Raw genomic sequence first — 26,897 nt, 5'->3', positions numbered from 1 at the left:
GGGGAGCCCGATGCGGGACTCGATCCCAGGACTCCAGGATCATGACCTGAGCTGAAGGCAGTCGCTTAACCAACTGAGCCACCCAGGCACCCGAGACAAAGATATTTTTAACAGGACACAAGAAACATTAACCATAAAATAAAAATATTGCAAGTTGTAATATATTAAAATCAAGGACAGTTTTCACCAAATGGCAACATTAAGGGAGTGAAAAATCAACCCACGAATGAGAGAAGATATTTTCTATATATATATTCAATAGATCTAGATCTATAACTGATATGGGATTTATATCTACAATCTACCAAAAAAACTTCTAAAAATCAGTAAGAAAAATACATCTCAAAAGAAAAAAACAGGCAAAAAAATATACCAACCCACTTCACTAAAGAGGATAGTCTACAGGTCAGTAAACATGGGAAAAGTTGATCAAAGAGACTGCTACCCACACATCAGAATGGCTATGCTGAGAAAGAAAGAAAATGCCAAGTACTGAGGTGGATGGAAACCAACTGGAACTCTATGCTTTCCATAAATGTGTAAATTAGTACAATTACTTAAAAAAACTTTATTGAGGTATGATTGACATGTAAAAAGCTGCACATACTTACTGTATACAATTCAATGAGTTTGAGGATAAATATACATCTGTGAAGTCATCACTACCATCAGGGCCATAGACATATCCATCACCTACCAGAGTTTCCTCCTGCTGCCTTCTCCTTCTTTTCTCCTCCTCCTCCTCCTCCTCCTCCTCCTTCTTCTTCTTTTCTTTCACTTTGAGATCTACCCTCTTAGCAAATTTTAAATATACACCACAGCATTGTTAGCTAGAGACAGTATGCTGTATAGATTTCCAGAATTATCTTTATCAATACAATTTAACAATATTAATTATTTCTTTTAAAGATTTTATTTATTTACTTGAGAGAGAGAGAGAGAACATGAGAGGGAAGAGGGTCAGAGGGAGAAGCAGACTCCCCGCTGAGCCGGGAGCCCGATGTGGGGCTCGATCCTGGGACTCTGGGATCATGACCTGAGCCGAAGGCAGTCGCTTAACCAACTGAGCCACCCAGGCACCCTAATAATATTAATTCCTGATAATGTATCTTGCATAACTGTAACTTTGTACCTCTTGACCATCACCTCCCTCTTTCCCCCTCCCCAAGCCCCTGGCAACCACCATTTTACTCTTTGCATCTATGATCTTGACTATTTTGGATTCCACATTAAGCAAGAGAATATTTGTCCTTCTCTATCTGACTTATTTCACTTACCATAATGTCCACCAGTTTTTCAATGTTGTCACAAATGGCAAGATTTCCTTCTTTTTAAAGGATGAATAATATTCCATTGTATGTATGTGCCACACTGTACATCCCTCCATACTGTTTTCCATAGTGGCTGCACCAATTTACATTTCCACCAACAGTACACAAAGATTTCCTCTTCTCCACATTTTCATCAACACTTGTTATCTTTTCCTTTTTTTCTTTTAATAATAGCCACTCTCACAGATGTGAGGTAATATCTCATTGTGTTTTGATTTGCATTCCCCTGATGATTAGTGTTGTTGAGCACCTTTTCATGTACCTATTGGTCATTTGTATGCCTTCTTTGAGAAATGTCTATTCAGGACCTTTGTCCATTTTTAAATTAAATATATTTAGATTTGAGCTATTAAAAATTATAGGAGTTCCTTATTGTTTTGGATATTAACCCTTTATTGCATATATGGTTTACGATTTTTTTTTCTAATCTGTAGGTTGCCTTTTCATTTTGCTGATTGTTTCTTTTGCTATGAAGAAGGTTTTGAGTTTGAATTAGGCTCACTTGTTTATTTTTGCTTTTGTTCCTTGTGCTTTTGGTGTCATATCCAAGAAATCATTGCCAAGACCAACAGCAACAAGATTTTTCTCTGTTTTCTTCTAGGGGTTTTGTAGTTTTAAGCCTTATGTTTAATTTTTAACCTATTTTGAGTTGATTTTTGTGTATGGTATAAGGGTCCAATTTAATTCTTTTGCATATGGATATCCTATTTTCCCAGCATCATTTATCCAAGAAACTATCCTTCCCCATTATGTAGTCTTAGCTCCCTTGTTGAAGATTGTTTGACTGTATATGTGTGGGTTTATTTCTGGGCACTCTATTCTTTTCCACTGATCTATGTGTCTGTTTTTATCCCAGGACCATACTGTTTGATTACTAGGGCTTTATCATATAATTTGAAGTCAGGAAGTGTGATGCCTCCAACTTTATTCTTCTTGCTCAAGATTGCTTATTCCAAGTCTTTTGTGCTTCCATCTGAATTTTAGGATTTTTTTTCTATTTCTGTGAAAAATGCCACTGGAACATGATAGGGATTGCATCAAATTTGTCGATCACTTCAGGTAGTATAGACATTTTAACAATATTGTTCCAAACCATGAACACGAGCTGTTCCTCCATTTATTTTTGTGTCTTCTGCCATTTCTTTCATCAAGTATAATTCATGCACCTCCTTGGTTAAATTTGTTCCTAAGTTTGTATTGGTTTTAATGCTATTGTGAATGAGACTTTTTTTTTTAAGATTTATTTATTATTTATTTTTGAGAGAGTGAGAATGAGAGAGAGAGAGAGAAAGAGTACATGAGAGTGGGGAGGGTTAGAGGGGGAAGCAGGCCTCTCGCCGAGCAGGGAGCCCGATGCGGGACTTGATCCCGGGACTCCAGGATCATGACCTGAGCCGAAGGCGGTTGCTTAACCAACTGAGCCACCCAGGCGCCCGAGACTGTTTTCTTAATTTGTTTTTCAGTCTGTTGTTAGCGCACAGAAACACAATTGAGTTTATATCCTGCAACTTTACTAAATCCCTTTATTCCACGTTTTTTGGTGGAGACTGTAGGGTTTTCTATATATAAGACTGCCTTCTTTAATAGTTAAGGTCGCTTGCATTTTTCTCCAAGATGAGAAAAGTAAGTTACAGAGGCTCTAACAAGCAACGCTCTCTCAGGGTACTCCTCAGTTACCAGCAGCCTGCACCTGCGCACTCCTGGGGGCGGCGGGGCTGGAACTCCCACAAACCACTGGGCTGGGCTCCGTTAGGGGCAGGCCTAAGTTGCATGCCGGGAACAATCTGAGCCGCAGAACTCTAGGCTTCCGAGGCATTTCCTCTTTGAGACTGCGTTTCCCAGGGGCCACCACGCCGAATTAGCCGCCACTTCCGGCACCCGAGGGTCGATGTCCTGGTGGGGTGAGGCCCCGAGGTCGAGGAAGGACGCCGTGGCTGCCAGAGGCCTCTACTGAGCAGGACCCCAGCCGGAGGGACCCGCCAGTGTGGGTGGGCAGAGAGAGGCGCTCAGGACAGGGCGCTGACAGGCACCCGAAGGAGTTTCGGCAGAGCGCGCGCGCGCAGCGAGCAGAGGGATTGTGCGACCGCAGTGTGGGTGGGGGGGTGTGCGTGAGGGCGCGCCTGGTGCAGCGGTGCTGCGGTGACGGGGACGGGGGGCGTGTGGACGCTGAGCGCGCTTTGCTATGGGTGTGTGTGTGTGTGTGTGTGTGTGTGTGTGTGTGTGGACGCTGAGCGCGCTTTGCTATGGGTGTGTGTGTGTGTGTCTGTCTGTCTGTCTGTCTGTCTGTCTGTCACGGGGACCTGTGGCCCGCCTCTTCGTCCGTCTTCTCTCCTCCCAGCCACGTGGCTGCAGCATACCAATGGCCCCAGTAGGGAGGCCAGATGCTGAGCCTAGAATGAAAGCTCCCCCCCAGAAAGCCTGGGCCTGGACTTGGGATGGGAGTTTTAGAGCTGCAAGTGCCTGTCTGGGGCCCCCACGGGGGCAGCTACATGTTCAGAACTACCGCATTCTCAGAGTTCTGTCCCCAGGAACCAGCTTCGAACTCGGGGATCGAGTCCTCCTTTTACTCCCATCCCATTTTGTGCGAAGTAAGGGAGGTGTGGCCCTGGAGGGTGCTTTCAAATTTAGTCTGCGCTTCAAGAAAAGCCTGGGGTCTCATGCTCTCCTTCTCCTTCCCCAGTCGCACCATTATCCAAAAGGACCCCGAGAAGGGTGAGAGTATTATTGCTGCACCTCTAAAGTCAAGGGTGAGTTCCTGCTTTGTTTTGCATAAGAAATGCGGTTTTGTTTTTAGAATATAGAGGTTCCAGTAAATTTTCAGGAAATGTAGGGAGACGTGCAAATTGATACCCCACCATTTGGTCCCCCATTGCCCCTCACCTCTTCACTTAATATTCACTTGGTAAATAATTTGGTAAATACCAAAAGCAGTTTGGTAAATTGTTCATATCTTCTTGAGCACTCCCTTTTTCTAAGATGACACGGAAATAAAACTCCAGTGATTAATGCTAAAGCTTTATAAATAGACTCTGATTTGGTAAGAAGGAAATTAGTGTTTAGGTGGAATCACACACTGGATATCTTTTGGTCTTTAAGGGCCTGCTTTCCAAAGCAAGGGAACAAGGGAGATGGTTAGTTGATTTTAGTCAGTCTGAGGCTTTCAGAAATGGGAAAGTGATAGCAACAGAAGTTGGTATCAGTAAGAGCCAGGATTTTTCCAGGGCATTCCATCAGTTGAAATTTGTATTATTGGCCATGTCTGTTTGAAGTTTGGCAGCTCGAGTTGTGTGTTGGGCTTCCTTTTGTGTGGATTGAGAATCATTATAGTGTGGTTGAGAGTAGGGGCTGTGGATCCAGAGTATCTGGGTTGAAATATTTCTCTCTCTGGCTGTCTCAGGTTTGTAATTAACGTCAGATGAGTTAATACGTATAAAGCCCCTTAGAGCGGTGTCAGACATACAGTAAATGCTTGATATGTTTTAGCTGTTGTTTATGTGTGTTTTAGCTCATTCCTCTCAATTTCTATACAGCAGGGGCATTAGGAATATGTGATCCATGGTGATTGCTGCCTGCATATTAAGAAAACAAGTGAGATGCTCAAGTGATATAGATTCTTGGGCTGCCAGGGTGGCTCAGTTGGTTAAGCATCTGACTCCTGATTTCAGCTCAGGCCATGGTCTCAGTGTTGTGGGATCAAACCCCGTGTGGGGCTCTATGCTGGTCATTGAACCTGCTTAAGATTCTCTCCTTCTGCCCCTCCCTCCCCCTCTCTCTCCCTCCAAAAAAAAGGAATAAAAATGCTTAACCTGAGTTGTTGTGATTCCATTTATGGTCTCGGAGGACCACAAATCCCTTGAAATAGCATACCAAAGTGTTATGGTGGACTTTATGGGGAAAGTATATAATTTCATGAGATTATTCAAAGTGTGCATGACCTAGAAGGCCTGGATTCATCAGTGCAGATCAGTAGTTCTTAACAGGGGGTGATTTCGCCCTCCAGGGGATGTTTGGTAATATTTAGAGGCAACTTTGGTTTCCACAGTGGGGGGCAGTGATAGAGGACAAAGATGCTACTAAACATTCTACAATGTACAGGATAACCCTCCCCACCATTCTCCCCCACAACAAAGAATTATCTGGCTTAATATGGCATTCATGCTGAGGATGAGAAACCCTGGTCTAGCATTAAAAGACTGGGATACTTGGAGTGATATTTAAAATGATCTTGTACAAATTGAGTAGTTAAGCAAATCACACTAGACTCATGTGATGGGGTATTACGCACTTAAGAAAATTATGTTCATAAACAATCATGAAAAGAGAAAACATTTGATCTCGTGTTAAGCAGTATTCATGTTAGGAACGGTAGTACCCAAGATGTTGTATATGAATCGCATTTACTAAGGGAGGGCAATCTATAAGGATTCTCTCCAAAATTATGTTTTCATAGAATGAAGAAGAGAACCGAGCATGGTACTGTGTATATCCCATGCATTTCCTTACTCAGTCTGCAGGTGCCACTTACCTGCATTATGTTCTTTAGGAGAAGAATCTTGAACATGAAAATTTCTAATTATATTGGTGAGATACAGCCAAAGGATGTTAGAACTGGTCGCTGTTACTTGTTATAGTCACATTGATATCTTTGTTGACTCTCATGACAAGCTCGGTTCTTTAATGATTGGAAGTACCCACTTCCTGATAGCTCTGTTTTTATTTTTATTTTAATTTGGAAGTAACTCTTTTGTGGGGTTTTGTTTGTTTGTTTTGGGGTTTTTTGTTTTTTTATTTAGAGTGTGTGAGCAAGGGGAGGGAGGGGCAGAAAGAGAGAGAGAAAATCTTAAGCAGGCTCCATGCTCAGTGTGGGGCCCGATGCGGGGCTTGATATCACAACCCTGAGATCATGACCTGAGCCGAAATCGAGGGCTGGACACTTAACTGACTGAGCCACCCAGGCGCCCCTTTGTTGTGTATTTTTGATGATGGAATAGTGCAAAACTATTTTCTTTTTTTTTTTTTAAGATTTTATTTATTTATTTAAGAGAGAATGAGAGATAGAGAGCACGAGAGAGAAGAGGGTCAAAGGGAGAAGCAGACTCCCCGCCGAGCAGGGAGCCCGATGCGGGACTCGATCCCGGGACTCCAGGATCATGACCTGAGCCGAAGGCAGTCGCTTAATCAACTGAGCCACCCAGGCGCCCAAAACTATTCTTTTTAAGGAACCTAAGAAGAAAGTTAAAATTATAGTACCACCGTCTAGAGGTAGTCATTATTGATGCTTTGGTTTATATTTTTCCAATTATTTTTTCTGTGTGAATACAAGAGTTTTGTTTCTGTAGAATAGAATCAGAATCAGTTCGAAAAACAAATCTAATCAAGTCATCGTTTTCATTCATTTCTGGGTCTGTGAGAGAGAGCATAATACCATTGCCTCTCCTTCTGAGGCTTCTGTGCTGAAAGGCTCCTTTTCTCCTTGTCTCTTTGCTAATGTGATTCTTTAAGAATTGCATTCTCCAGGCTAAGCTCTGAATATTCTAAGAAAGAGCAGGCCTTACACTATATTTTATGACTTACACAAGAAAAAGGGAAACAGTGGAGTTAAGTTTCTTTAACAAATGTAATCTTCTTTATCCTCAGCAATAATGATGACACATATTAACTGCTAATATTAAGCAGTTAATATGTCATGTGTCATTATGTATGTGTCATTATGTACTTCCATTGAATTTTCTTAGTGTTCTTTTAGGTTTCTTATTTCTCCAGCACAGAAGGTGAAGTCTGAACAAGAATAAGTGTATAGCAGGGGATGACAAAGCCTATCAGAAAAAGTCATTTACCGTACTTTGAGAGTTTACGGGAAATATGCCTCTTTTGGTCTATAGAGTCACCACGCTTTGACCAAATTATAAGCCCATGGGATTTGTATAGAATTAAAGAAACTGTTGGAAATTCTAAATCTGTTAAATGCAAAGTGACTAATAGTGGAAGATGATACAGTGGCTGTTGAGGGAATACTGTGGCTGAAATGATAGGTTTAGAAGAGGATGTGTGAGACTATCAAATGTATGTAAGACATTGCTCAGACATTTTTTCTAGAAATTATTGTAACCTGCTCAGATAAACGTAGACATCTTAGTGTTGGTTCAAGAACTGGGAAATGAAACAAACCCGTTAAGTGAAAACAAGAGTTTATTAGAATATCCTGAGTTTTTCCACGTTTGTAGGGAAGTTGTCTAAGTAAAAAGTTGCCTTTCATCTGATTTGGAGAACAGCTTCCTCATAGGAAAAAACATACATATATTTAAACATACACATACATATATGTATGTGTTTACAAATATAACTGTATATACATTCCAAGTTAACGCCTTGCCATACAATTATGAAGCACTCTTGAGCAAAAAGTAGAGAATTGGGGCCACAATACAGTGACAAGAACTGTTAACATGACATATAATTTTCTAGAATTTTTTTCTGTCAATGTCTGTTAGTCTTCATATATATACATATATATTTTATAGATGTAATCATACTCTGCATCCTATTTTGTAACCTGAGTTTTCTGCTGACCGTGTATCTTGAACATGTAATGACTACTTAGTATCCCATTACACGGATGCCCTGCCATATTTAACCAGTTGGCTTCGGTGGACTTGGAAAGCCAAACGCTGCCTGAGCAATCCCATCTACATCCTTCCAATTTTCATGCCTTGCCCCACTTCTTCCAATCCTGAATTCACAAAGAGGTTCTGATTTGGATAATGTGACCCCTTCTCAGGCCTGCAAGGTGGGACAGGGGGAGGACAATCTGCACCGAGCAGGATGGGGAGCCCAGCCCTAGGCCTAGTCATGTGTCCCAAGAATGGAGGATCCCTCATGCTCCCTCATATTTTGGAGGATGGGTTCCCCAGGCCTTGGGGGAGAGCTTGTTTTGTTCAGGCTGCTCATGTTTCATGCCAATTTGTATGGGGGGGGTAGGAGGAGAGGTGGAGGGAGGAAGGGAAAGGGAGATTGTGTGAAGCAGAGAGGGATGGAAGAGGAATTTTAGGGAGTAGTTGGGACATAGAAATGGAAGAAAAAAATGTTGTATTAATTTGAGTCCCTTAGAGAGCACCGAGGCACAGCTTGGCTTAAGCCCTTCTTTTTTTTTTTTCTATCTAGGAGGGGAAGCATGAGGAAGATGGACCAATTTTATCATCCTAAAAACATGGCCTATGTAAGTTGGTATTTCTTCTCCTGAAATATGATGACTTCACATTTTTTTTTTAGCCATTCTCTGCCCTGCGGGGATCAGTAGGTTATCTCACAGCACACAGCAAGTTTGCTGTGCAGCAGCAAGATTCTTCCAGAACTTGCAGGCACCCTGCAAAGCGCCATATTGCTCTTGTCCTGCCCCGCGGTTCTTCACCTCCTCTCTGTTCACCGCAAGTAATTTCCTTCAGTGTCCTGGTAATGCGTGTGTGTGTGGTTTCAGGGATCTCTGTCATTTGGGGAAGTGGCCATCAGCTTCTCCCAGGAGGAGTGGGAGTGCCTGGACCCTGCTCAGAGGGCCTTGTACAGGGACGTGATGTTGGAGACCTACAGCAACCTGGTCTCTCTGGGTAAGACTATCTCCCCCAGTAGTAGTTCATTCTAAAGATTAATTAAAATTACAATAAAGGGGTGCCTAGGTGGCTCAGTCAGTCAAGCGTCTGCCCTTGGACCTCAGTTGAGGTCCTGATCCCGGGGTCCTGGGATCAAGCCCCGCATCAGGCTCCCTGCTCATCGGGGAGCCTGCTTCTCCCTCCCCCCACCCCGTTCATGCTCTTGCTCGCTGTCTCATTCTCAAATAAATAAATACAATCTTTAATTAACATATACAATAAAATTAGTATTGAACAGTTATAATTAATAATTTAAATTTTAATTTCATAATTTAACTTAATTTAAAACAATAATTTAATAAATTATTAGTGTCTCTTCTCTGGAATATTGGCTTTCTTCACTGTGAGTTTCAGGGCTTTTAAGAAATAGCTGAGTTTCTTCTTATTCCCAAGGAAATCGTTTGGAATTTGTCATGTTGAAAACGGGCATGTCCGTTTTTATAAATTTAGGGGCGCCTGGATGGCTCAATTGGTTAAGCGTCTGACTCTTGATTTCAGCTCAGGTCATGGTCATGAGATTGAGCCCCGCATTGGGCTCCACACTGGGTGTGGAGTCTGCTTGAGATTCTCTCTCTCCCTCTCCCCCCTCCCCTCTAAAAAAATATTACTACAAATTTAACCAGATCTCAACCATTCTGTGGGGCTTTTTTTGTATATTTAAAAAATTTTTTTTCTACATCATGTGTCATGTCATTTCTTTTTTGTTGTTTTTAAGCAGGAAGTTCCATTTCTAAGCCAGATGTGATTACCTTACTGGAGCAAGAGAAAGAGCCCTGGGTGGTTGTAAGGAGAGAAACAAGCAGATGGTATCCAGGTGAGTAGGGGAGAAGCCAGCAGAGGGGGTCAGAGAGGGGTCATACCCTTGAGATGTGGTTTGGGAAAATGCCATCAAAGACCCAAGGCCTGTTGGATAAAAATGCCCGAGATCTGAGAAGGAAATAAAGATCACACAGTGTGGGCTTTCAAAGGAACTCCATCTTTTACTAATCATCTCTAATTTTTGTTCTTTTATTTCCTCTCCTTTTAGTGGAGTGAGTGCCCTCTTTCCCAGTGTAACCTTTTTTTTTTTTTTTAAAGATTTTATTTATTTATTAGCGCGTGCCCATGAACAGGGGCAGAGGGAGAGGGAGAGCGAGAACCCCACGCAGACTTCCACGCTGAGCATGGAGCCCGTCGTGGGGCTCGATCCTACAACCCTGAGACCATGACCTGAGCTGAAATCAAGAGTCAGACACTTAACTGACTGAGCCACCCAGGCGCTCCCCTCCCCCAGTGTAACCTTTTAACATATATTTTGCATCCAGCTGCTTTCCAGCTCTGCTTTTGCATTTAAATTTCTGTATGTGTTTCCAGTGTCTAAAAAATGTTTTCATATATTCAGCAAATATTTATCGAGGGTCCACTCCAAGCAAAGCACTGTGCTTGGCACTGTCTGTATGGTGAAATGAACATGACTGATAGACTCATGCTCTCATGGACTTTACCTGCAGTTGGCAAGACATGGATCAATCAAGTAAGCAGATGAGTAAATCAGTACTGTCAGGAATGATGCTGTGCAGACAAGTATATAGGAGCAATGAAGTGAGAATGACAGGCTTGGATGGTTAAGGCATGTCTTGAAGTGGGCGTGCTTGCACAGAGTCGTGAAGGAAAGGTTCAGGCCACAAATCGGGGCAAGAGCAGTCTAGTGTGAGCGGGACACCCAGAGGCCCTGAGCGGGAGCAATAAGAAGTTTCGAGCAGAAGAGGTGAAGGGATGGTGGGAAAGGACGTCAGGGAGTTAGGCCAGGACCAGATCCTACAAGGTTCTGATCGTCACTGTGAAGAACATAGAATATTTTCCAAGAGTTACTTAGAGCCATGTTCTGATCTATGTTAAAAGTTTTCCTCATTTCATTTTCAAACAAACTAAGTATGACAAGAATACAAAAAGCCACATAACACAAAGAACTGCATGATTAAATATCCTAAGGTACCCGTACACCTTTAACCACCAGGTCGTGAGTTACGGTTTTGCCAGCTCTCCCGGAAGCCTATTGTGGTCTCTTTGCAGGAAAGGTTTTTCTCTAGAGCTTTGTTGTCTGAGTGAACTTCTCCAGTTTGATTTTGTTTTCCCTGTCATTTTAAAAAGTCTTTGAAGTCTCTTTTAGATTAAAGGTTCCTCTTGAATTTTTTTTAAAGATTTTATTTATTTATTTATTTAATTTATTTTTTTTAAAGATTTTATTTTTTATTTATTTGACAGAGAGAGACATAGCCAGAGAGGGAACACAAGCAGGGGGAGTGGGAGAGGGAGAAGCAGGCTTCCTGCGGAGCAGGGAGCCTGATGTGGGGCTCGATTCCAGGACCCTGGGATCATGACCTGAGCCTGAAGGCAGTCTTTTAACCAACTGAGCCACCCAGGCGCCCTTGATTTTTTTGTTACCAGGTTTTTCTTGATTAAATTAGATCATTTGTCACATAGTTTCACACCATCTGGATTTTGCTGATGGCATCTTGGTGGTATGGAGGAACATGTACCTCTGTCTATTTCCTGTAAAATGATAGTTGGGTCTAGAAGCTTACTCAGACTTTTGGGAAACTTTTTTTTCCCCTAGGTGATGATGATATTCTTCAGTCCACTGGCATGTGATATCTGGATTTCTCATTTTAGTAATATCTGCAGCCACTGACAGGCAGTTACTATGTCCCTTAATTCATTAGAGGTTGTAAATTGGTGGATATTCGAATTCCGTCATTTATTCTTAATTAGCTGGAATGCACCTGTAAAAAGAAACTTTACATTAACTGTTACTCAGTTATACAGATCATTTGGAAAATTGAAGATAAATATTCTTTTCCTTGGTTTACTAATTTTCTGAATAATGAGTTGGTTTCTGACATCCTTTCAAAGGTGACCCATTTTGGGGGCACCTGGGTAGCTCAGTTGGTTAAGCAGCTGACTCTTGGTTTTGGCTCGGGTCATGATCTCAGGGTCCTGGGATCACACCCCGTGTTGGGCTCCCTGCTCAGTGGGGAGACTACTTCTCCCTCTGCCCCTTCCCCCAACTTATTTTCTCTCTCTCTCTCTCACTCAAATAAATGAGTAAAATCTTTAAAAAAAAAAAAAAGAAAACTAGATTCACCAGTTGTGAACATTTGGCCACCTTTGCTATATGTATTTATCTAAATGTTTGAAACCTTTTTTGCTGGACCGTGTGTAGGTCTAAGTCACTGATGTTGTGACACGTGTTACCTAAACATTTCACTTTGCATCTTCTAAGAATAGGAAAGGTCCTAATAACCTTTCATTATTCCTAATTAGCTTCATTATCTTAACCCAAATAACATCATTGTCACACCTCAGAAAATCACCATATTTCAGGAGTATCGTCTACAATACAGTTCACAGTTAAATTTCTCCCATTTCTCTTTAAAAATTTTATTCTGTTTGTTTGGTTTTGTGGGAGTGTTTTTCAGTTTAAGATTCAGTCAAAGTTCATGAATTGATTTATGGATAGGTTTCTTTTTAAAACATTTTATTTTTACTAATTCTTTTTATTAGTAGGTTTCTTTAGTCCCTTTTTATCTAAAGAGCTTTTGTGCCTTAAAATTTATTTTAACTAAATTAAATTTTTTTTTTTTTTTTACTTTGGCTTCTCTCTCTCTCTTATTTTTGAGTCTAAGTCCAGGCTAGTTTACTTAAACCATGACATTCTGAATTTATGTGATTTAAAATTTTTTCTCATGATTTGGTTTTGAAAGCGCCACAATAGATTCTAGTAGCATCATGTGAAGAATCACATAACGTCATGTCTCTGTATAGATTACTGTGATTTTGGTCAACCAAGTATGGCTTTCCATTTCCAAAGAAATGAATAATCTCTGATATTGAGTTTTATAATGATTTTATTGTGGCCAGAGAATATATTGATATATCATTATATATATATCACGATATTATATAATATAGGATATGATCATATATAATATAAATGATTTCACTCCTTTGGAGTATGTTGAGAGTGCTTTATTTTATAGCCCAGCATATGGTCAGTTTTTATAAATGTTCTATATGAATGCAAAAGGAACATGTGGGGCGCCTGGGTGGCTCAGGCGGTTAAGCGTCTGCCTTCGGCTCAGGTCATGATCCCAGGGTCCGGGGATCAAGCCCCACGTCAGGCTCCCTGCTCAGCGGGGAGCCTGCTTCTCCCTCTGCCCCTCCCCCTGCTCGTGCTTTCTCTCTGTCATTCTCTCTTGCGCTTACTCTCTCAAATAAAATCTTAAAAAAAAAAAATGTAACCCTCAGTCACACTCTCCAGTAATTCCCACCTGACCGCTTATATTTCCACACTTTACACATACACATTTAGCTGTTTTATGTTGTTGTTTCTGTTGTGCTCACAAAAGATCATACTGAAGTTGCTGTTTTATTGCCTGCCTTTGTCAGTCAGTGGTTCTCACCTATCACTATGTAGTGTCCTCTGTGCTGTCACTGTCTTAACGTTTGTGCTAGAGCAGCATTGCTTCTCCAGACACCAAAAACGCAACAGTACAATTCTTCTTCCAGCTGTCAAATGGGTTCTAAAGAACTCGAGAGGAAAAGATGGTCTATTGTATTGATGTTACTGTTTCTTTTACTCTTATTTCATTCCTGATACTCCAGATTTTTTTTTTTCCACTTTGTTCTAGAGAACTTTCTTTATCAGGTCTTTTATCTTAGTTTTTTTTTTTTTTTTTGAGAGAGGCGGGGAGGGGCAGAGGGAGAGGGAGAGAGAGAGAGCGAGCGAGAATCTTAAGCAGACTCCAGAGCCTGTGTCAGGCTCAATCTCATGACCCTGAGATCATGACCTGAGACAAAAATCAAAAGTGGGACGCTTAAGTGACTGAGCCACCCTTGCTCCCCTTCATCAGGTCTTTTAGACTCAGTCTGCTGGGGACAAATTCTTGTAGTTTTCTGTCATTTAAAAATGTCTTTATCTCAGGGGCGCCTGGGTGGCTCAGTTGGTTAAGCAACTGCCTTCGGCTCAGGTCATGATCCTGGAATCCCAGGATCGAGTCCCGCATCAGGCTCCCTGCTCAGCAGGGAGTCTGCTTCTCCTGATGCTCCCCCCTCTCATGTGCTCTCTCTCTGTCTCTCATTCTCACTCTCTCAAATAAATAAATAAAATCTTTAAAAAAAAGTCTTTATCTCATCTTTATTTTGGATTCATATTTTATCAGGATAGAGAATTCATGGCTGGATTTTTCTTCTGGTACTTTAAAACATTGTGCTACTTCCTTCTCATTGAAGCCTGTAGGCACGGAATCATTGTTCAGGAATTATGTAGGCAATGTGCCGTGGTGGTGGTTTTTAGGTGTTTTCAAGTAAATTTTCATTTGTTGTTTGTTTTTAGCAGTTGATTATGATAAGTTCGGGTGTGGAATTTTGTTAGGGGCTCAGTAAGATTTTTGAGTCTGCAGGTTTATGAATTTTGCCACGTTTGGGAAGGTTTTTGCCCTTTTTTCTGCAGTATTTTTCCAGCTGTGCACACTTTTCCTCTCCTGGGACTCGGGCAGTATGAATGTCAGCACTTCCAGCATTGTCCTCCTGCTCCCTTCTTGCTGTGTTTCTTTGGTTTTTATTCTTTTCTCTTTCTCTTGTTCAGGTTGGATGAATCTTTTGTTCTATCTTAAGTTTATTGATTCTTTCCTCTGCCTTTTCCATTCTGCTACGGGACCCCACAATATTTTAATTTTAATTATTATAGTTTTCAGTTCTAAGTTTTACTTCGTTCTTCTTTATATCCTCTGTATATTTCTCTTTCTCTTTTTTAAAGTATAATTAGCATACAGTGTTGTATTAGCTTCAGGTGTACAGTATAGTGATGCAAGAATGCCGTACATCACCCAGCACATCACAGTAAGTGTGCTCTTGATCCCCTTCACCTGTTTCACCCATCCCCCTCCCACACTGCCCCTCTGGTAACCACCAGTTTGTTCTCTATATTTAAAGAGTCTGGTTTTTTGGTTTGGCTCTTTTCTTCTTTGTTCATTGTTTTGTCTCTTAAATTCCACATACGAATGAAATATGATATTTGTGATATGATCATATATATATCATATATAATATAAATGATTTCACTCCTTTGGAGTATGTTGAGAGTGCTCTATTTTATAGAAATTATTTATAGAAATAAGAAGGACTTATTTCACTTAGCATTATACCCTCTAGCTCCATCCATGTTGTTGCAAATGGCAGGATCGCACTCTTTCTTACAGTAGAGTAACATTCCAGGGTATCTAGGGATGCCTGAGTGGCTCAGTCAGTTAAGCTTCTGCCTTTGGCTCTGGTCATGATCTCAGGGTCCTGGGATTGAGCCCCACATCAGACTCCCTGCTCAGCGGGGAACCTGCTTCTCCCTCTCCACTCGTGCTCTCTCTCGCACTCTCAAATCTTTAAAAAAAATAGTCCAGTATATCTATAAACCACATCTTCTTTACCCATTCATCTGTGGATGGACACTTGGGTTTCTTCCATGTTTTGGCTATTGTAAATAGCACTACTATGGTAAACATAGGGGACCATATATCTTTTCAAGCTAGTGTTTTCATATTTGGGTAAATACCCAGTAGTGGAATTGCTGGACCCTATGGTAATTCTATTTTTAATTTTTTGAGGAACCTCTGTACTGTTTTCCACAGTAGCTGCACCAATTTGTGCACAAGGGTCCCTTTTTGTTCACATCCTCGCCAACACTTGTTATTTCTTGTGTTTTTTTATTTCAGCCCTGATAACAGGTGTAAGGTGATACCTCATTGTGGTTTTGATTTACGTTTTTCTGATGAGAGTAAGGTTGAGCATCTTTTCATGTGTCTGTTGGCCATCTGTATATCTTCTTGGGAATAATGTCTATTCAGGTCCTCTGCCCACTCTTTAATTGCATTATTTGTCTTTTTGGTGTTGAGTCATATAAGTTCTTTATGTATTTTGGATATTAGCCCCATATCGGATATATTATTTGTAAATACGTTTCTAGGAATTTATTTCTTCTAGGTTTTCCATTTGTTAGCATATAATTTTTCATAGTATTCTTTTATACTTCTGTGATATTTGGTGTTACGTCTCCTCCTTTGTTTCTGATTTTTTTATTGGAGCCCTGTCTCTTGTTTTTCTGGGTGAGTCTGGCTAAAGGTTTATCAATTTTGTTTCAAAGAACCAGCTCCTGGTTTCATTGCTGTTCCATTATTTTTTAGTCTCTATTTCATTTATTTCTGTTCTAATCTTTATTATTTCCTTCTTTCTGCTGGCTTTGGGTTTTGTTGGTTCTTCTTTTTCTGGCCCCTTTAGGTTTAAGGTTAGGTGGTTTATTTGAGGTTTTTCTTTTTTCTGGAGGTAGGCCTGTATTGCTATTATCTTGCCTCTTAAAACAGCTTTTGCTGCATCCCAAAGATTTTGGACCATTGTGTTTTCATTTTCATTTGTCTCCATGTATTTTTTTATTTCCTCTTTGATTTCTTAGTTCACCCATTCATTGTTTAGTAGCATGTTATTTAGCCTCCATGTATTTAGTTCTTTCCAGATTTTTTCTTGCACTTGATTTCCAGTTTCATACCATTGCAGTTGGAAAAGATGCATGATGTGATTTCAGTTTTTTTGTATTGAGATTTGTTTTGTGGCCTAACATGTGATCTGTTCTGGAGAATGTTCCATGCGCACTTGAATGTGTATTCTGCTATATTTGGATGGCATGTTCTGAATATATCTGTTAGGTCCATCTGGTCCAATGTGTCATTCAAAGCCACTGTTTCCTTGGGTTGATTTTCTGCCTGAATGATCTATCCATTGATTTAATGGGGTGTTAATGTCCCCTTCTGTTATTGTATTACTGTCAGTTTCTTCCTTTATGTCTGTTAATAGTGGCTTTATGTATTTAGGTGCTCCTATGCTGGGTGCATAAATATTTACAGTTGTTAAATCCTGTTGTTGAATTGTTCCCTTTATCATTATATAATGTCATTCTTTGTTTCTTGTTACAATCTTTATGTTAAAGTGTATTTTGTCCAATATAAGTATTGCTACCACAGCTTTCTTTTCACTTCTGTTTGCATGGTAGATGTTTTTCCATCCCTTCACTTTCAGTCTGCATGTGTCTTTATGCCTTATGTGAGTTTCTTGTAGGCAGCATATAGATGGATCTTGCTTCCTTATCCATTCAGTCATCATAGTCTTCTGATGGGAGCATTTAGGCCATTTACATTTAAAGTAATTATTGATAGATATGTACTTATTGCCATTTTGTTACTTGTTTTATGGTTGTTTTTGTAGTTCTCTGTTCCTTTCTTCTTCTCTTCCTCTCTTCCCTTGTGGTTGGATGGCTTTCTTTAGTGTTATGCTTGGATTCCTTTCTCTTTATTTTTTTGTGTATCTATTATAGGTTTTTGATTTGTGGTTACCGTTAGGTTCATATATAACATCTTATGTATATAGCAGTGTATATTAAGTTGGTGGTTGCTAAAATTTAAATCCATTCTAAAAGAACTAAATTTTTACTCCCCCCATTCCATTTTATGCATATGATGTCATATTTTACATCGTTTTATTTTGTGACTCCCTTAGCTGATTTTTTATAGATATGATTGATTTTACTACTTTTGTGCTTTAACCTCCATACTGGTTTTATAAGTGATTAATCTGCTTTTATTATATGTTTGCATTTACCTGTGAAATTTTTTCCTATCATAATTTTCTTACTCCTGATTATGGCCTTTTCTTTCCATTCAGAGAACTCCCTTTAACATTTCCTGTAAGGCTGGTTTAAGTGATGAACTCCTTTAACTTCTGTTTGTATGAGAGACTATTGCTCCTATTCTGAATGATAGTCTTGCTGGGTAGAGTATTCTTGGTTGCAGGTTTTCCTTCCAGTACTTTGAATATATCATGCTGTTCCATTCTGGCTGCAGTGTTTCTGCTGAAAATCAACAGAATAGCCTTAGAGAGTGTCTCTTGTATATAACTTTTCTTTTCTCTTGATGCTTTTAAAATTCTCTATCATTACTTTTTGCCATTTTAATTACCACGTGTCTTGGTGTGGACCTTGTTCGGTTAATTTTACTGGGGGCTCTCTGTGCTTCCTGGATCTAGATGTCTGTTTCCTTCTCCAGATAGGGAAGTTTTCAGCTATTATTTCTTTTCTTTTCTTTTCTTTTCTTTTTAAGATTTTATTGATTTATTTGACAGAGAGAGAGTGTGTGCACAAGTAGGCAGAATGGCAGGCAGAGGGAGAGGGAGAAGCAGGCTTCTTGCTGAGCAGGGAGCCCAATGCAGGGCTTGATCCCAGGACCCTGGGATCATGACCTGAGCCAAAGGCAGACATTTAACTGACTGAGCCAACCAAGCACCCCTCAGCTATTATTTCTTCAAGTAAATGTTCTGCCCCATTTTTCTCTTTTCTCCTTCTGGGATCCCTATAATGCAAACGTTATTATACTTGGTGTTGCTGAGTTTTTTTAATCTATTCTCATTTTTTATTATTATTTTTATTTTTGCTGTTCAACTTGATTGCTTTTCATTACCCTACCTTCAAGGTCCCTGATCCATTCTTCTGCTTCCTCTAATCTGCTATTGATTCCCTCTGGTGTATTTTTATTTGTCATTTAGTTTTTCATCTCTGATTAGGTCTTTTTAATATTTACTGTTTGTTTTCAAAGGTCTCACTAAGATCATCCACTCTTTTCTCAAGTCCAGTGAGTATCTTTAGGATGATTGCTTTGAATTCTTTATCAGATACATTGCTTATCTCTGTTTCATTTAGCCCTTTTGCTGTGATTTTGTCCTGTTCTTTTGTTTGGGACATTTTCCTCTGTCTTCTCATTTTATACAACTGTATTTGTTTCTGTGTATTAGGAAAGTCACTTACAGCTTTTGATCTTGAAAGTAGTGACCTCGGGGCACCTGGGTGGCTCAGTTGGTTAAGTGTCTGCCTTTACGGCTCAGGTCATGATCCCATCAGCCCCACATCAGGCTCCCTGCTCAGCAGGGAGTCTCCTTCTCCTTTTCCTTCTGCTGCTCCCCCTGCTTGTGCTCGCTCTCCCTCTGTCAAATAAATTAGTTAAATATTTTAAAAAAGAAAGAAAGAAAGTAGTGACCTTATGAAGGTCCTATGGTGCCCTGGGGTACAGTGTCTGTCATTCACCAGAACGAGGTGCTTCAGGGGTGTCTCCTATGTGGGTTGCCTGTGCTCTGCTCTTGTGGCAGAACCTGTTTTGCCTTCAGCCCATTGGCTGCAATGGCCCATTTTGCCTGTTCTGGGCAAGGTTTGGTCTCTGTGCTGTTAAGGGGTCTGTTGGGGGCCACTGGGGGCTTGCAGTTCGGTGGTGTCAGCAGTCAGACTAGATGCCTGCTCTCAGCCTGTCTGCTGGGGCTGTAGTTGTACCAGCTTGCAAGGCACTCTCCCTGCCTTGCCCTCTGAGAGGGGGCAGGTCCTGTTGTTCACTGGTGGGCAGGGCTGGCAGTCAAAGTGCCTACTCCTAATCCATCTGCCAGGGCTGAAGTCGCACTGATCAGCAGGGTACTCTCTGTACTGCTGACTATAAGGTTCAGTTGCTGGAACTGTGGGCACACCGGTGTGTGTGGTTATCCTTCCGCTCTCCACAAAGCGAGAGTCACTTTGGAGTGGCACTGGTCCCAACTGGTGCTGCTTGCATGGTGTGTTGGGGCTGGAGCCCCTTCAGAGTGGGGTGGGTTGGATGGGGCAGATCCTCGGGAGAATGTGAAGGTGGGGCATGCAGTGCTAGCAAGGTAGGTGCTGTGTGTTTGCACTGGTTCCCTAAAGCTTCCAGCTATCTAGGCAGCGGTTGGGGGTGGGCAGGGAATGGTTCCACCAGCTTTTTTGTTCTTGGGGAGGTTTCCTAAAGATTCCCATCCCTCCAGCACACATTATGAGATTAGTAAATAAATGTTCTTTGTGTATACCCTAGGCGCTTTTCAAACTGCTGCTTCTCTGCTGTTTTCTCAGCAGGTTGGTTGTTATGCTGGCTCTTAAAGGATAGGGACTCAAGTTTCCTGTCACCCTCTGGCTCTCCCAGAACCTAAGCCTACTGAAGTACCCAGAGTTAAGCCCCACTGGTTTTCAAAACCAAATGTAATGGGACTCATCTTCCCAGTGTGGGTCCCCCATACCTGGGGTGCCTGGTGTGGAATCTGATCCTCTTGCTTCTTTGTGTTTGTGGTGTCCCTCCTGTTTGTGGTTATTCTTACTGGGGTTTCGTTCCCAACTGCATCTCCACCCCACTCTCTGCGATTGCCTGTGGGAAGTCTGTTCTGCCATTCTCAGGTCATTTTCATAGTTACACTAATGTGGCTGTTATCTAGGTGTGTCTGTGGGAGGAGGTGAGCCCAGGATCCTTCTACTCCACCATCTTTTCAGAACTCTCCCTATATGCTCTATATTTTTGTTGAGATTCTCTATTTTTCCATTTGTTTCAAGAGTATTTGTGTTTGCTTATTGAAACATTTGCACAATTATGGGTTTAAAGTCTTTGTCAGGTAATGCAAACATCTGTCATCTCAATGTTGTTATCTGTTGATTTTCTTTACCTTTGTGATATATTTCAGCAGGCAGTCAACCTAGTTAAGGTTCAAGCTTCAAGTTTCTACCTGTTTACTGTGGTTTGTTTTCCCATTGTGACATGTACATGACCACTTGGGCTCAGATACGCATCTGTTCCCATTTGAAACAAGTAATATGAGAATGGTTCTATTTATCAATTTTAGTAGTTTTGAATGAATGATTATTATGATAAGCCTTTCCCAGTGCCTCATTTTTGCATTATATACCTTTATTCTCAGCCTTACTTCTTTTATCAATAGTTTTCCAATTACTTAACACCTGTTGTGTGCTATGGGCTTATTATTTCAGTGGTGAATGCTATCAGGATTGTATCTGCTCCTGGGCAGATTTAGGAATAAGAAAATACACAGAATGAAAAATGAGCTAATGAATGAATGAACGTATAATTAAAACAGAATTGTGAAGGCAAGGAATGAGACTCTTGAATAGAGAATAGAGGAGAGGGATATAGATTAGATGGGGCCAGCAGGTATAGCTGTTCTGAGGAAGACATTTCTTTTCAGTCTTAAAAATGAGAATGTTGTCTCCTACAAGCAGCTCAGGCCACAGGATTCTTGGGTGATTAAACAGTCTGACCAAAGCATGAAGATATTGAAGAAAGGTTATATGTTTGAAGCACTGAAAGAAGGCAGTGTGGTAGAGATAGGGTCCAAAGGATGACAGTGGCTTCATAGGTGGTCTTGTTATCCGTGGTAAGGGTTTTGGATTTTAGTATAAGAGTAAAGACAAACCATTCAAAACAGTTTTAAGTATGGATCTTTGAACTTTGATCTGCATCAGAATTATCTGATAGAGATGTTAAAAATACAGCATCTGATGACTTATTCCTAAAAATTCTGATTCTGTGCATCTGAGTTGCTTGAATATCAATATTTGTAACAAGTCTCCCAAAGGATTTTGATTAACACCTAAATTTCACAAAGTTAATCTCTTCCCCTATTATGAGCATCACCATCTAACATAAACTTTCTTCATTTTTGGAGCTCTTCTTATCCTTTTTCAAATTCTCTGAAAGTGTATTATGTATACTTCAATATATAAAAAAATTTTTTCTGTATGTATATTTTTAGAGTTATATATTTAGTGGATTTTGTGCATGTGTGTACAGGAAGATAAAATGTGTTTGCTTTCTCCTTTTCTTTCAGATTTGGAGTCAAATTATGGAGCTGAGAAGTTATCTCCAGAAAATGATATTCATGAAATAAATTTGCCTAAACAGAGTATAAAGCAAATAAGTAAAACTCTTGACCTTAAAACCTCCAATTTTAGAAATGACTCAAAATGCAGAAATAGATTTAGGGGACAACAGGGACATCAAGAGGGGTATATCACTCAAAAGATAATAAGCTATGAAAAGATGCATACTTCTACTCATCATACTTCTCTTATTCACACTACAGATAAGCCATATGAATGTAAGGAGTGTGGGAAGTACTTTAGTCGTGGTTCAAATCTTATTCAGCATCAGAGTATTCATACTGGAGAGAAACCCTATGAATGTAAGGAATGTGGGAAGGCCTTTAGACTTCTTGTCCAACTTACTCGACATCAGAAATTTCATAGTGGTGAGAAACCCTTTAAATGTAAGGAATGTGGGAAAGCTTTTAGTCTTCCTACCCAGCTTAATCGCCATGAGAATATTCATACAGGTGAGAGACCATTTGAGTGTAAGGAATGTGGGAAGTCCTTTAATCGTAGCTCAAACCTTGTTCAACATCAGAGTATTCATACAGGCATAAAACCATATGGATGTAAAGAGTGTGGGAAAGGCTTTAATCGTGGTTCGAATCTTGTTCAGCATCAGAAAATTCATTCTAGTGAGAAGCCCTTTGAATGTAAGGAATGTGGGAAGGCCTTTAAATATCATTACCAACTTATTGAACATTGTCGAATTCATACTGGTGAGAAACCCTTTGAATGTAAAGAATGTGGGAAGGCCTTTAGTCTTCTGATAGAGCTTGCACGACATCAGAACATTCATACTGGCAAGAAGCCATTTAAATGTAAGGAATGTGGCAAGGCCTTCAGTCGTGGCTCGAATCTTGTTCAACATCAGAGTATTCATACGGGTGAGAAACCATATGGGTGTAAGGAATGTGGAAAGGCTTTTAGACTTCACCTACAACTTTCTCGGCATCAGAAGACTCATACTGGTGAGAAACCCTTTGAATGTAAGGAATGTGGGACAGCCTTCCAATATCAGTACCAACTTATTGAGCATCAGCGAATTCATACAGGTGTGAAACCTTATGAATGTAAGGAATGTGGGAAAATGTTTCGTCGTGGTTCAAACCTTATTCAACATCGGAGTGTTCATACTGGAAAGAAACCATTTGAATGTAAAGAATGTGGGAAGGCCTTTAGACTCCATATACAACTGATTCGACATCAGAAATTTCATACTGGTGAGAAGCCCTTTAAATGTAAGAAATGTGGGAAAGCCTTCAGTCTTCTCACCCAGCTGAATCGCCATGAGAATATTCATACAGGTGAGAAGCCATTTGAATGTAAAGAATGTGGGAAGTCCTTTAATCGTGTCTCAAACCTTGTTCAACATCAGAGTATTCATGCTGGCGTGAAACCATATGAATGTAAAGAGTGTGGTAAAGGCTTTAATCGTGGTTCAAATCTTGTTCAGCATCAGAAAATTCATTCTAGTGAGAAACCCTTTGAATGTAAGGAATGTGGGAAGGCCTTTAGGTATCATTACCGACTTATTGAACATCATAGAATGCATACTGGGGAGAAACCCTTTGAATGTAAGGAATGTGGAAAGGCCTTTACTCTTCTGACACAGCTTACTCGACATCAGAACATTCATACTGGTGAGAAACCATTTAAATGTAAGGAATGTGGCAAGGCCTTCAATCGTGGCTCGAATCTCGTTCAACATCAGAGTATTCACACTGGTGAGAAACCCTATGGATGTAAAGAATGTGGAAAGGCTTTTAGACTTCACCTACAACTTTCTCGACATCAGAAAACTCATACTGGTGAGAAACCCTTTGAATGTAAGGAATGTGGGACAGCCTTCAGACATCAGTACCAACTTATTGAACATCAGCGAATTCATACAGGCGTGAAATCCTATGAATGTAAGGAATGTGGAAAGAGCTTTAGTCGTGGTATAGACCTTAGAGTACATCAGAGAATTCACACTGGTGAGAAACCCTTTGAATGTAAAGAATGTGGAAAGGCCTTTCGACATCACTACCAATTTCTTGGACATTACCGAATTCATACTGGTGAGAACCCCTATGAATGTAAGGAATGTGGGAAATGTTTTACTTGTGGTAGCGAACTTAGAGTACATCAGAGGATTCATACTGGTGAGAAACCATATCAATGTAAGGAGTGTGGGAAGGCCTTTAGTCGTAGCTCAAACCTTATTCAACATGTTAAAATTCATACTGGTGAGAAGCCCTATGAATGTAAGGAATGTAAAAAGGCCTTTAGCAATAATTATGAACTTACTGTACATCAGAGAATTCATACTGGTGAGAAACCTTATGAATGTAAGGCATGTGGGAAAACTTTTAGACTTAGTTCAGTCTTTACCGCTCATCAGAGAATTCATACAGGTATGAAACCCTATGAATGTAAAGAATGTGGAAAGACCTTTAGTTGTAACTCAAACCTTATTCAGCATGAGAGGATTCATACTGGTGAGAAACCTTATGGATGTAAGGAATGTGGGAAGGCCTTTAGACTTAGGTCAGTTTTTATTGCCCATCAAAGAATTCATACAGGTCTGAAGCCCTATGAATGTAAAGAATGTGGGAAAGCCTTCACTGTGAATGGTCAGCTTACTCGACATCAGAAAATTCATAATCGTCAGGAGTCCTATGAATATGAGGAATGTGGGAAAACCACTGGATATGAACAACTTAACATCAGAGAGTTCATAGTGGCAAGAAATTCTATGAATATAAAATGTGGGAAGACCTTTCATCGTGGACTGAGATTTGCTCAACAGTACAGTATTCCTACTGGTGAGGAATTTTGATTATGAGTGACATGGAAAGATTTACAGTCATAGCAAACACCTTAGTGTTGAGAGGACATTCTGGTGAGAAAGTTTATAAAGAAATACAGAGTAGCCTTCATGTTCACAATTTACTAATCATAAAAGATATTTTCCTAGGTATGTTAATTTCATACACTTAGAAAAGCCTTCAAACTCAAACTGGAGGAAAACTGTTGTTGGAACAAATGTAAGCTAACGTCTACCTGAGGCAGATGCTTTATCACCATTGCCATTTCACTACCTGTGTGACATTAGGTGCCTATCCTCTTTGTGCATCATTTGTAAATGGCAACAAAAGTGAGTACATACTAATGCAATTACGGGAATAAAGGTGTTCTAGTACACACAAAATCCTTGAAAGAGTATTTGGCACATGCTTGTGTTCATAAAGAACAGCTTTTATGTTTCATTAGCATTGTTGGTGACAGGGAAATTGCATTATTGTGAATAGTTTAGAAAAACCTCATCCATTCCTTAATTATTAAATTTTAAATAACTTGTTCTGTATAAGATTTCATGGGAAGTAAAGAATACAAGAGGATTTTCATTAAGAGTTTATTCCTTAAGTTACATCAAAAAGTTAATTTTGGAAAGAAACCCTAGGGATTTAGTGAGTGAGGAAATGTTCAAGAATCAGGGAGAGTTCATTTGAAGTGATTTGTCTATAAAAATATCAACTGGCAGAAAATGTGTAATTTATGTCTCTGTCCAGGAGCTAAGATAAATATTAGTAAAAGAATAGCAAAATAAAACCTACCCATTTATATATTCTTCAACTTTATCTTGAAAATTGCTGCACATATGAAAAAGTTGAAAGAATGAACACCCATATACCCCTTTGTAGATTCAGAGTTGTTAACAATTTGACATTTTTCTGTATATTTTATGTTGTACCATTGAGAATATGTTTTAGACACCAGGATACTTTCCCCTTTATTACATCAGTGTGTATCTCCCGAACATAAAGACAACCTCATATATAGCCATAGTACCATCATCACCCTTAAGGAAATTTTCCATAATTCCACAGTATCTTATCTCATCAGTTTCTTCATTGGCCTCTAAGATGCCATTTACAGGGGTTCATCTTCTAAGAAGGCATTCCAGATTCTGTACTGTATTTGGTTGTTAGCGCTCTTTATTCTTTTTTTAGTCTGCAACAGTGACTCACATTTTCTTGGGTATCAGAATCATCTGTGGATCTTAGTAAAAATACAAAGGTCCACGTCCACTGAACCTCTGTGTTTGTTCTAGCTTTCCAGGGGATTTTGGTATGCACTATAGAGAGCCACGGATCTAGAACATTTCTTTTTCAAAAATTCTTAAATAATGTTGACTTTCTGAGACGTCCAGGAAAATTGTCTGCCATTTGTTTAGATTTTATGTTTCTGTATAGTGTCATTTAGCCACCTTCTATCCTTTGTATTTTCTGTACAAAGGAGACTGGGGGGATGGTGCCTGGGTGTCTTAGGTCATGATCTCAGGGTCCTGGGATCAAGCCCTGCATTGGGCTCCTTGCTCAGCGGGGAGCCTGCTTCTCCCTGTCCCTCTGCCTGCCACTCTCCCTGCGTGTGCTCTCTCTCTCTCTGTCAAATAAATGAAATTTTTAAAAACAAAGGAAATTGGGTCTAGGGGCTCCATTAGGTTCAGATTAAATGTTTTAAGGGGAGAATACTTTGTAGGTTATGTTTGTATGTCATATTGCAACAAGTCAGAAAGCGTGTAATGACAGGTCATTGCTTTGTTAGTAAAACTAAGTTTGATCATTTGGATAAGATGATACCATTGTAAAGATCTCCATTGTAAAGATCTGTGGAGAGACTGTCACCTCTTTGAAAATTTATAATCGTGTATTTAAATCCTGAATCAATAGAAAATTAAAAATGAAATTGACTTTTCAGGAATGAATTGCATTAAAATGCAAACATGATTGAACTTGTGGAATGTGGCTGGAGCTAAACTCTGTACAGAATTAATATCCTTAAGAGAGATAGGATATAAGATATAAGAAACCAAGATTGCCTTGACCAGAACCTTCTTTTGTTGTTCAGCACTTTGTCCCCCGTCCCTTTATTGTGTCTGGCACATAAGAAATTGATAAACCTTAGGGGGGAGAAAATTGAACCTTCTGGTCAAGAAGCTATAAGACAAAACAGAATAAACCTTAAGCTAATATAAGGATCAGGACAGTAAAAATGAGGATTAATTTGTATTTCCCTGATGCCAAGTGATGTTGAGCATTTTTTCATGTGGCTGTTGGCCATTTGTATGTCTTTGGAGAATCATCTGTTCGTGTCTTCTGCCCA

General features: G+C 40.0%; 1 protein-coding gene across 1 annotated transcript; it reads left to right on the top strand.

The window, feature by feature from the left end:
• Window positions 1–3,544: 3,544 nt before the first annotated feature.
• On the top strand, window positions 3,545–26,413 carry LOC114198955 (uncharacterized). Its single transcript, XM_028090665.2, is given in 7 exon segments — window positions 3,545–3,919; window positions 4,012–4,043; window positions 8,493–8,547; window positions 8,806–8,932; window positions 9,690–9,788; window positions 21,710–24,451; window positions 24,454–26,413. Coding segments are annotated over 7 exon segments (3,315 nt in total). The 5' UTR covers window positions 3,545–3,766; the 3' UTR covers window positions 24,561–26,413.
• Window positions 26,414–26,897: the final 484 nt, after the last annotated feature.

Source organism: Eumetopias jubatus, unplaced genomic scaffold (assembly GCF_037043125.1).
Source record: "Eumetopias jubatus isolate StellerSeaLion01/CBP00866 unplaced genomic scaffold, mEumJub1_p1.0 scaffold_10, whole genome shotgun sequence".
Lineage (NCBI taxonomy): Eukaryota > Metazoa > Chordata > Mammalia > Carnivora > Otariidae > Eumetopias > Eumetopias jubatus.
The sequence above is the reverse complement of the archived record's forward strand: the minus strand, read 5'-3'. Positions and strand labels throughout refer to the sequence as shown.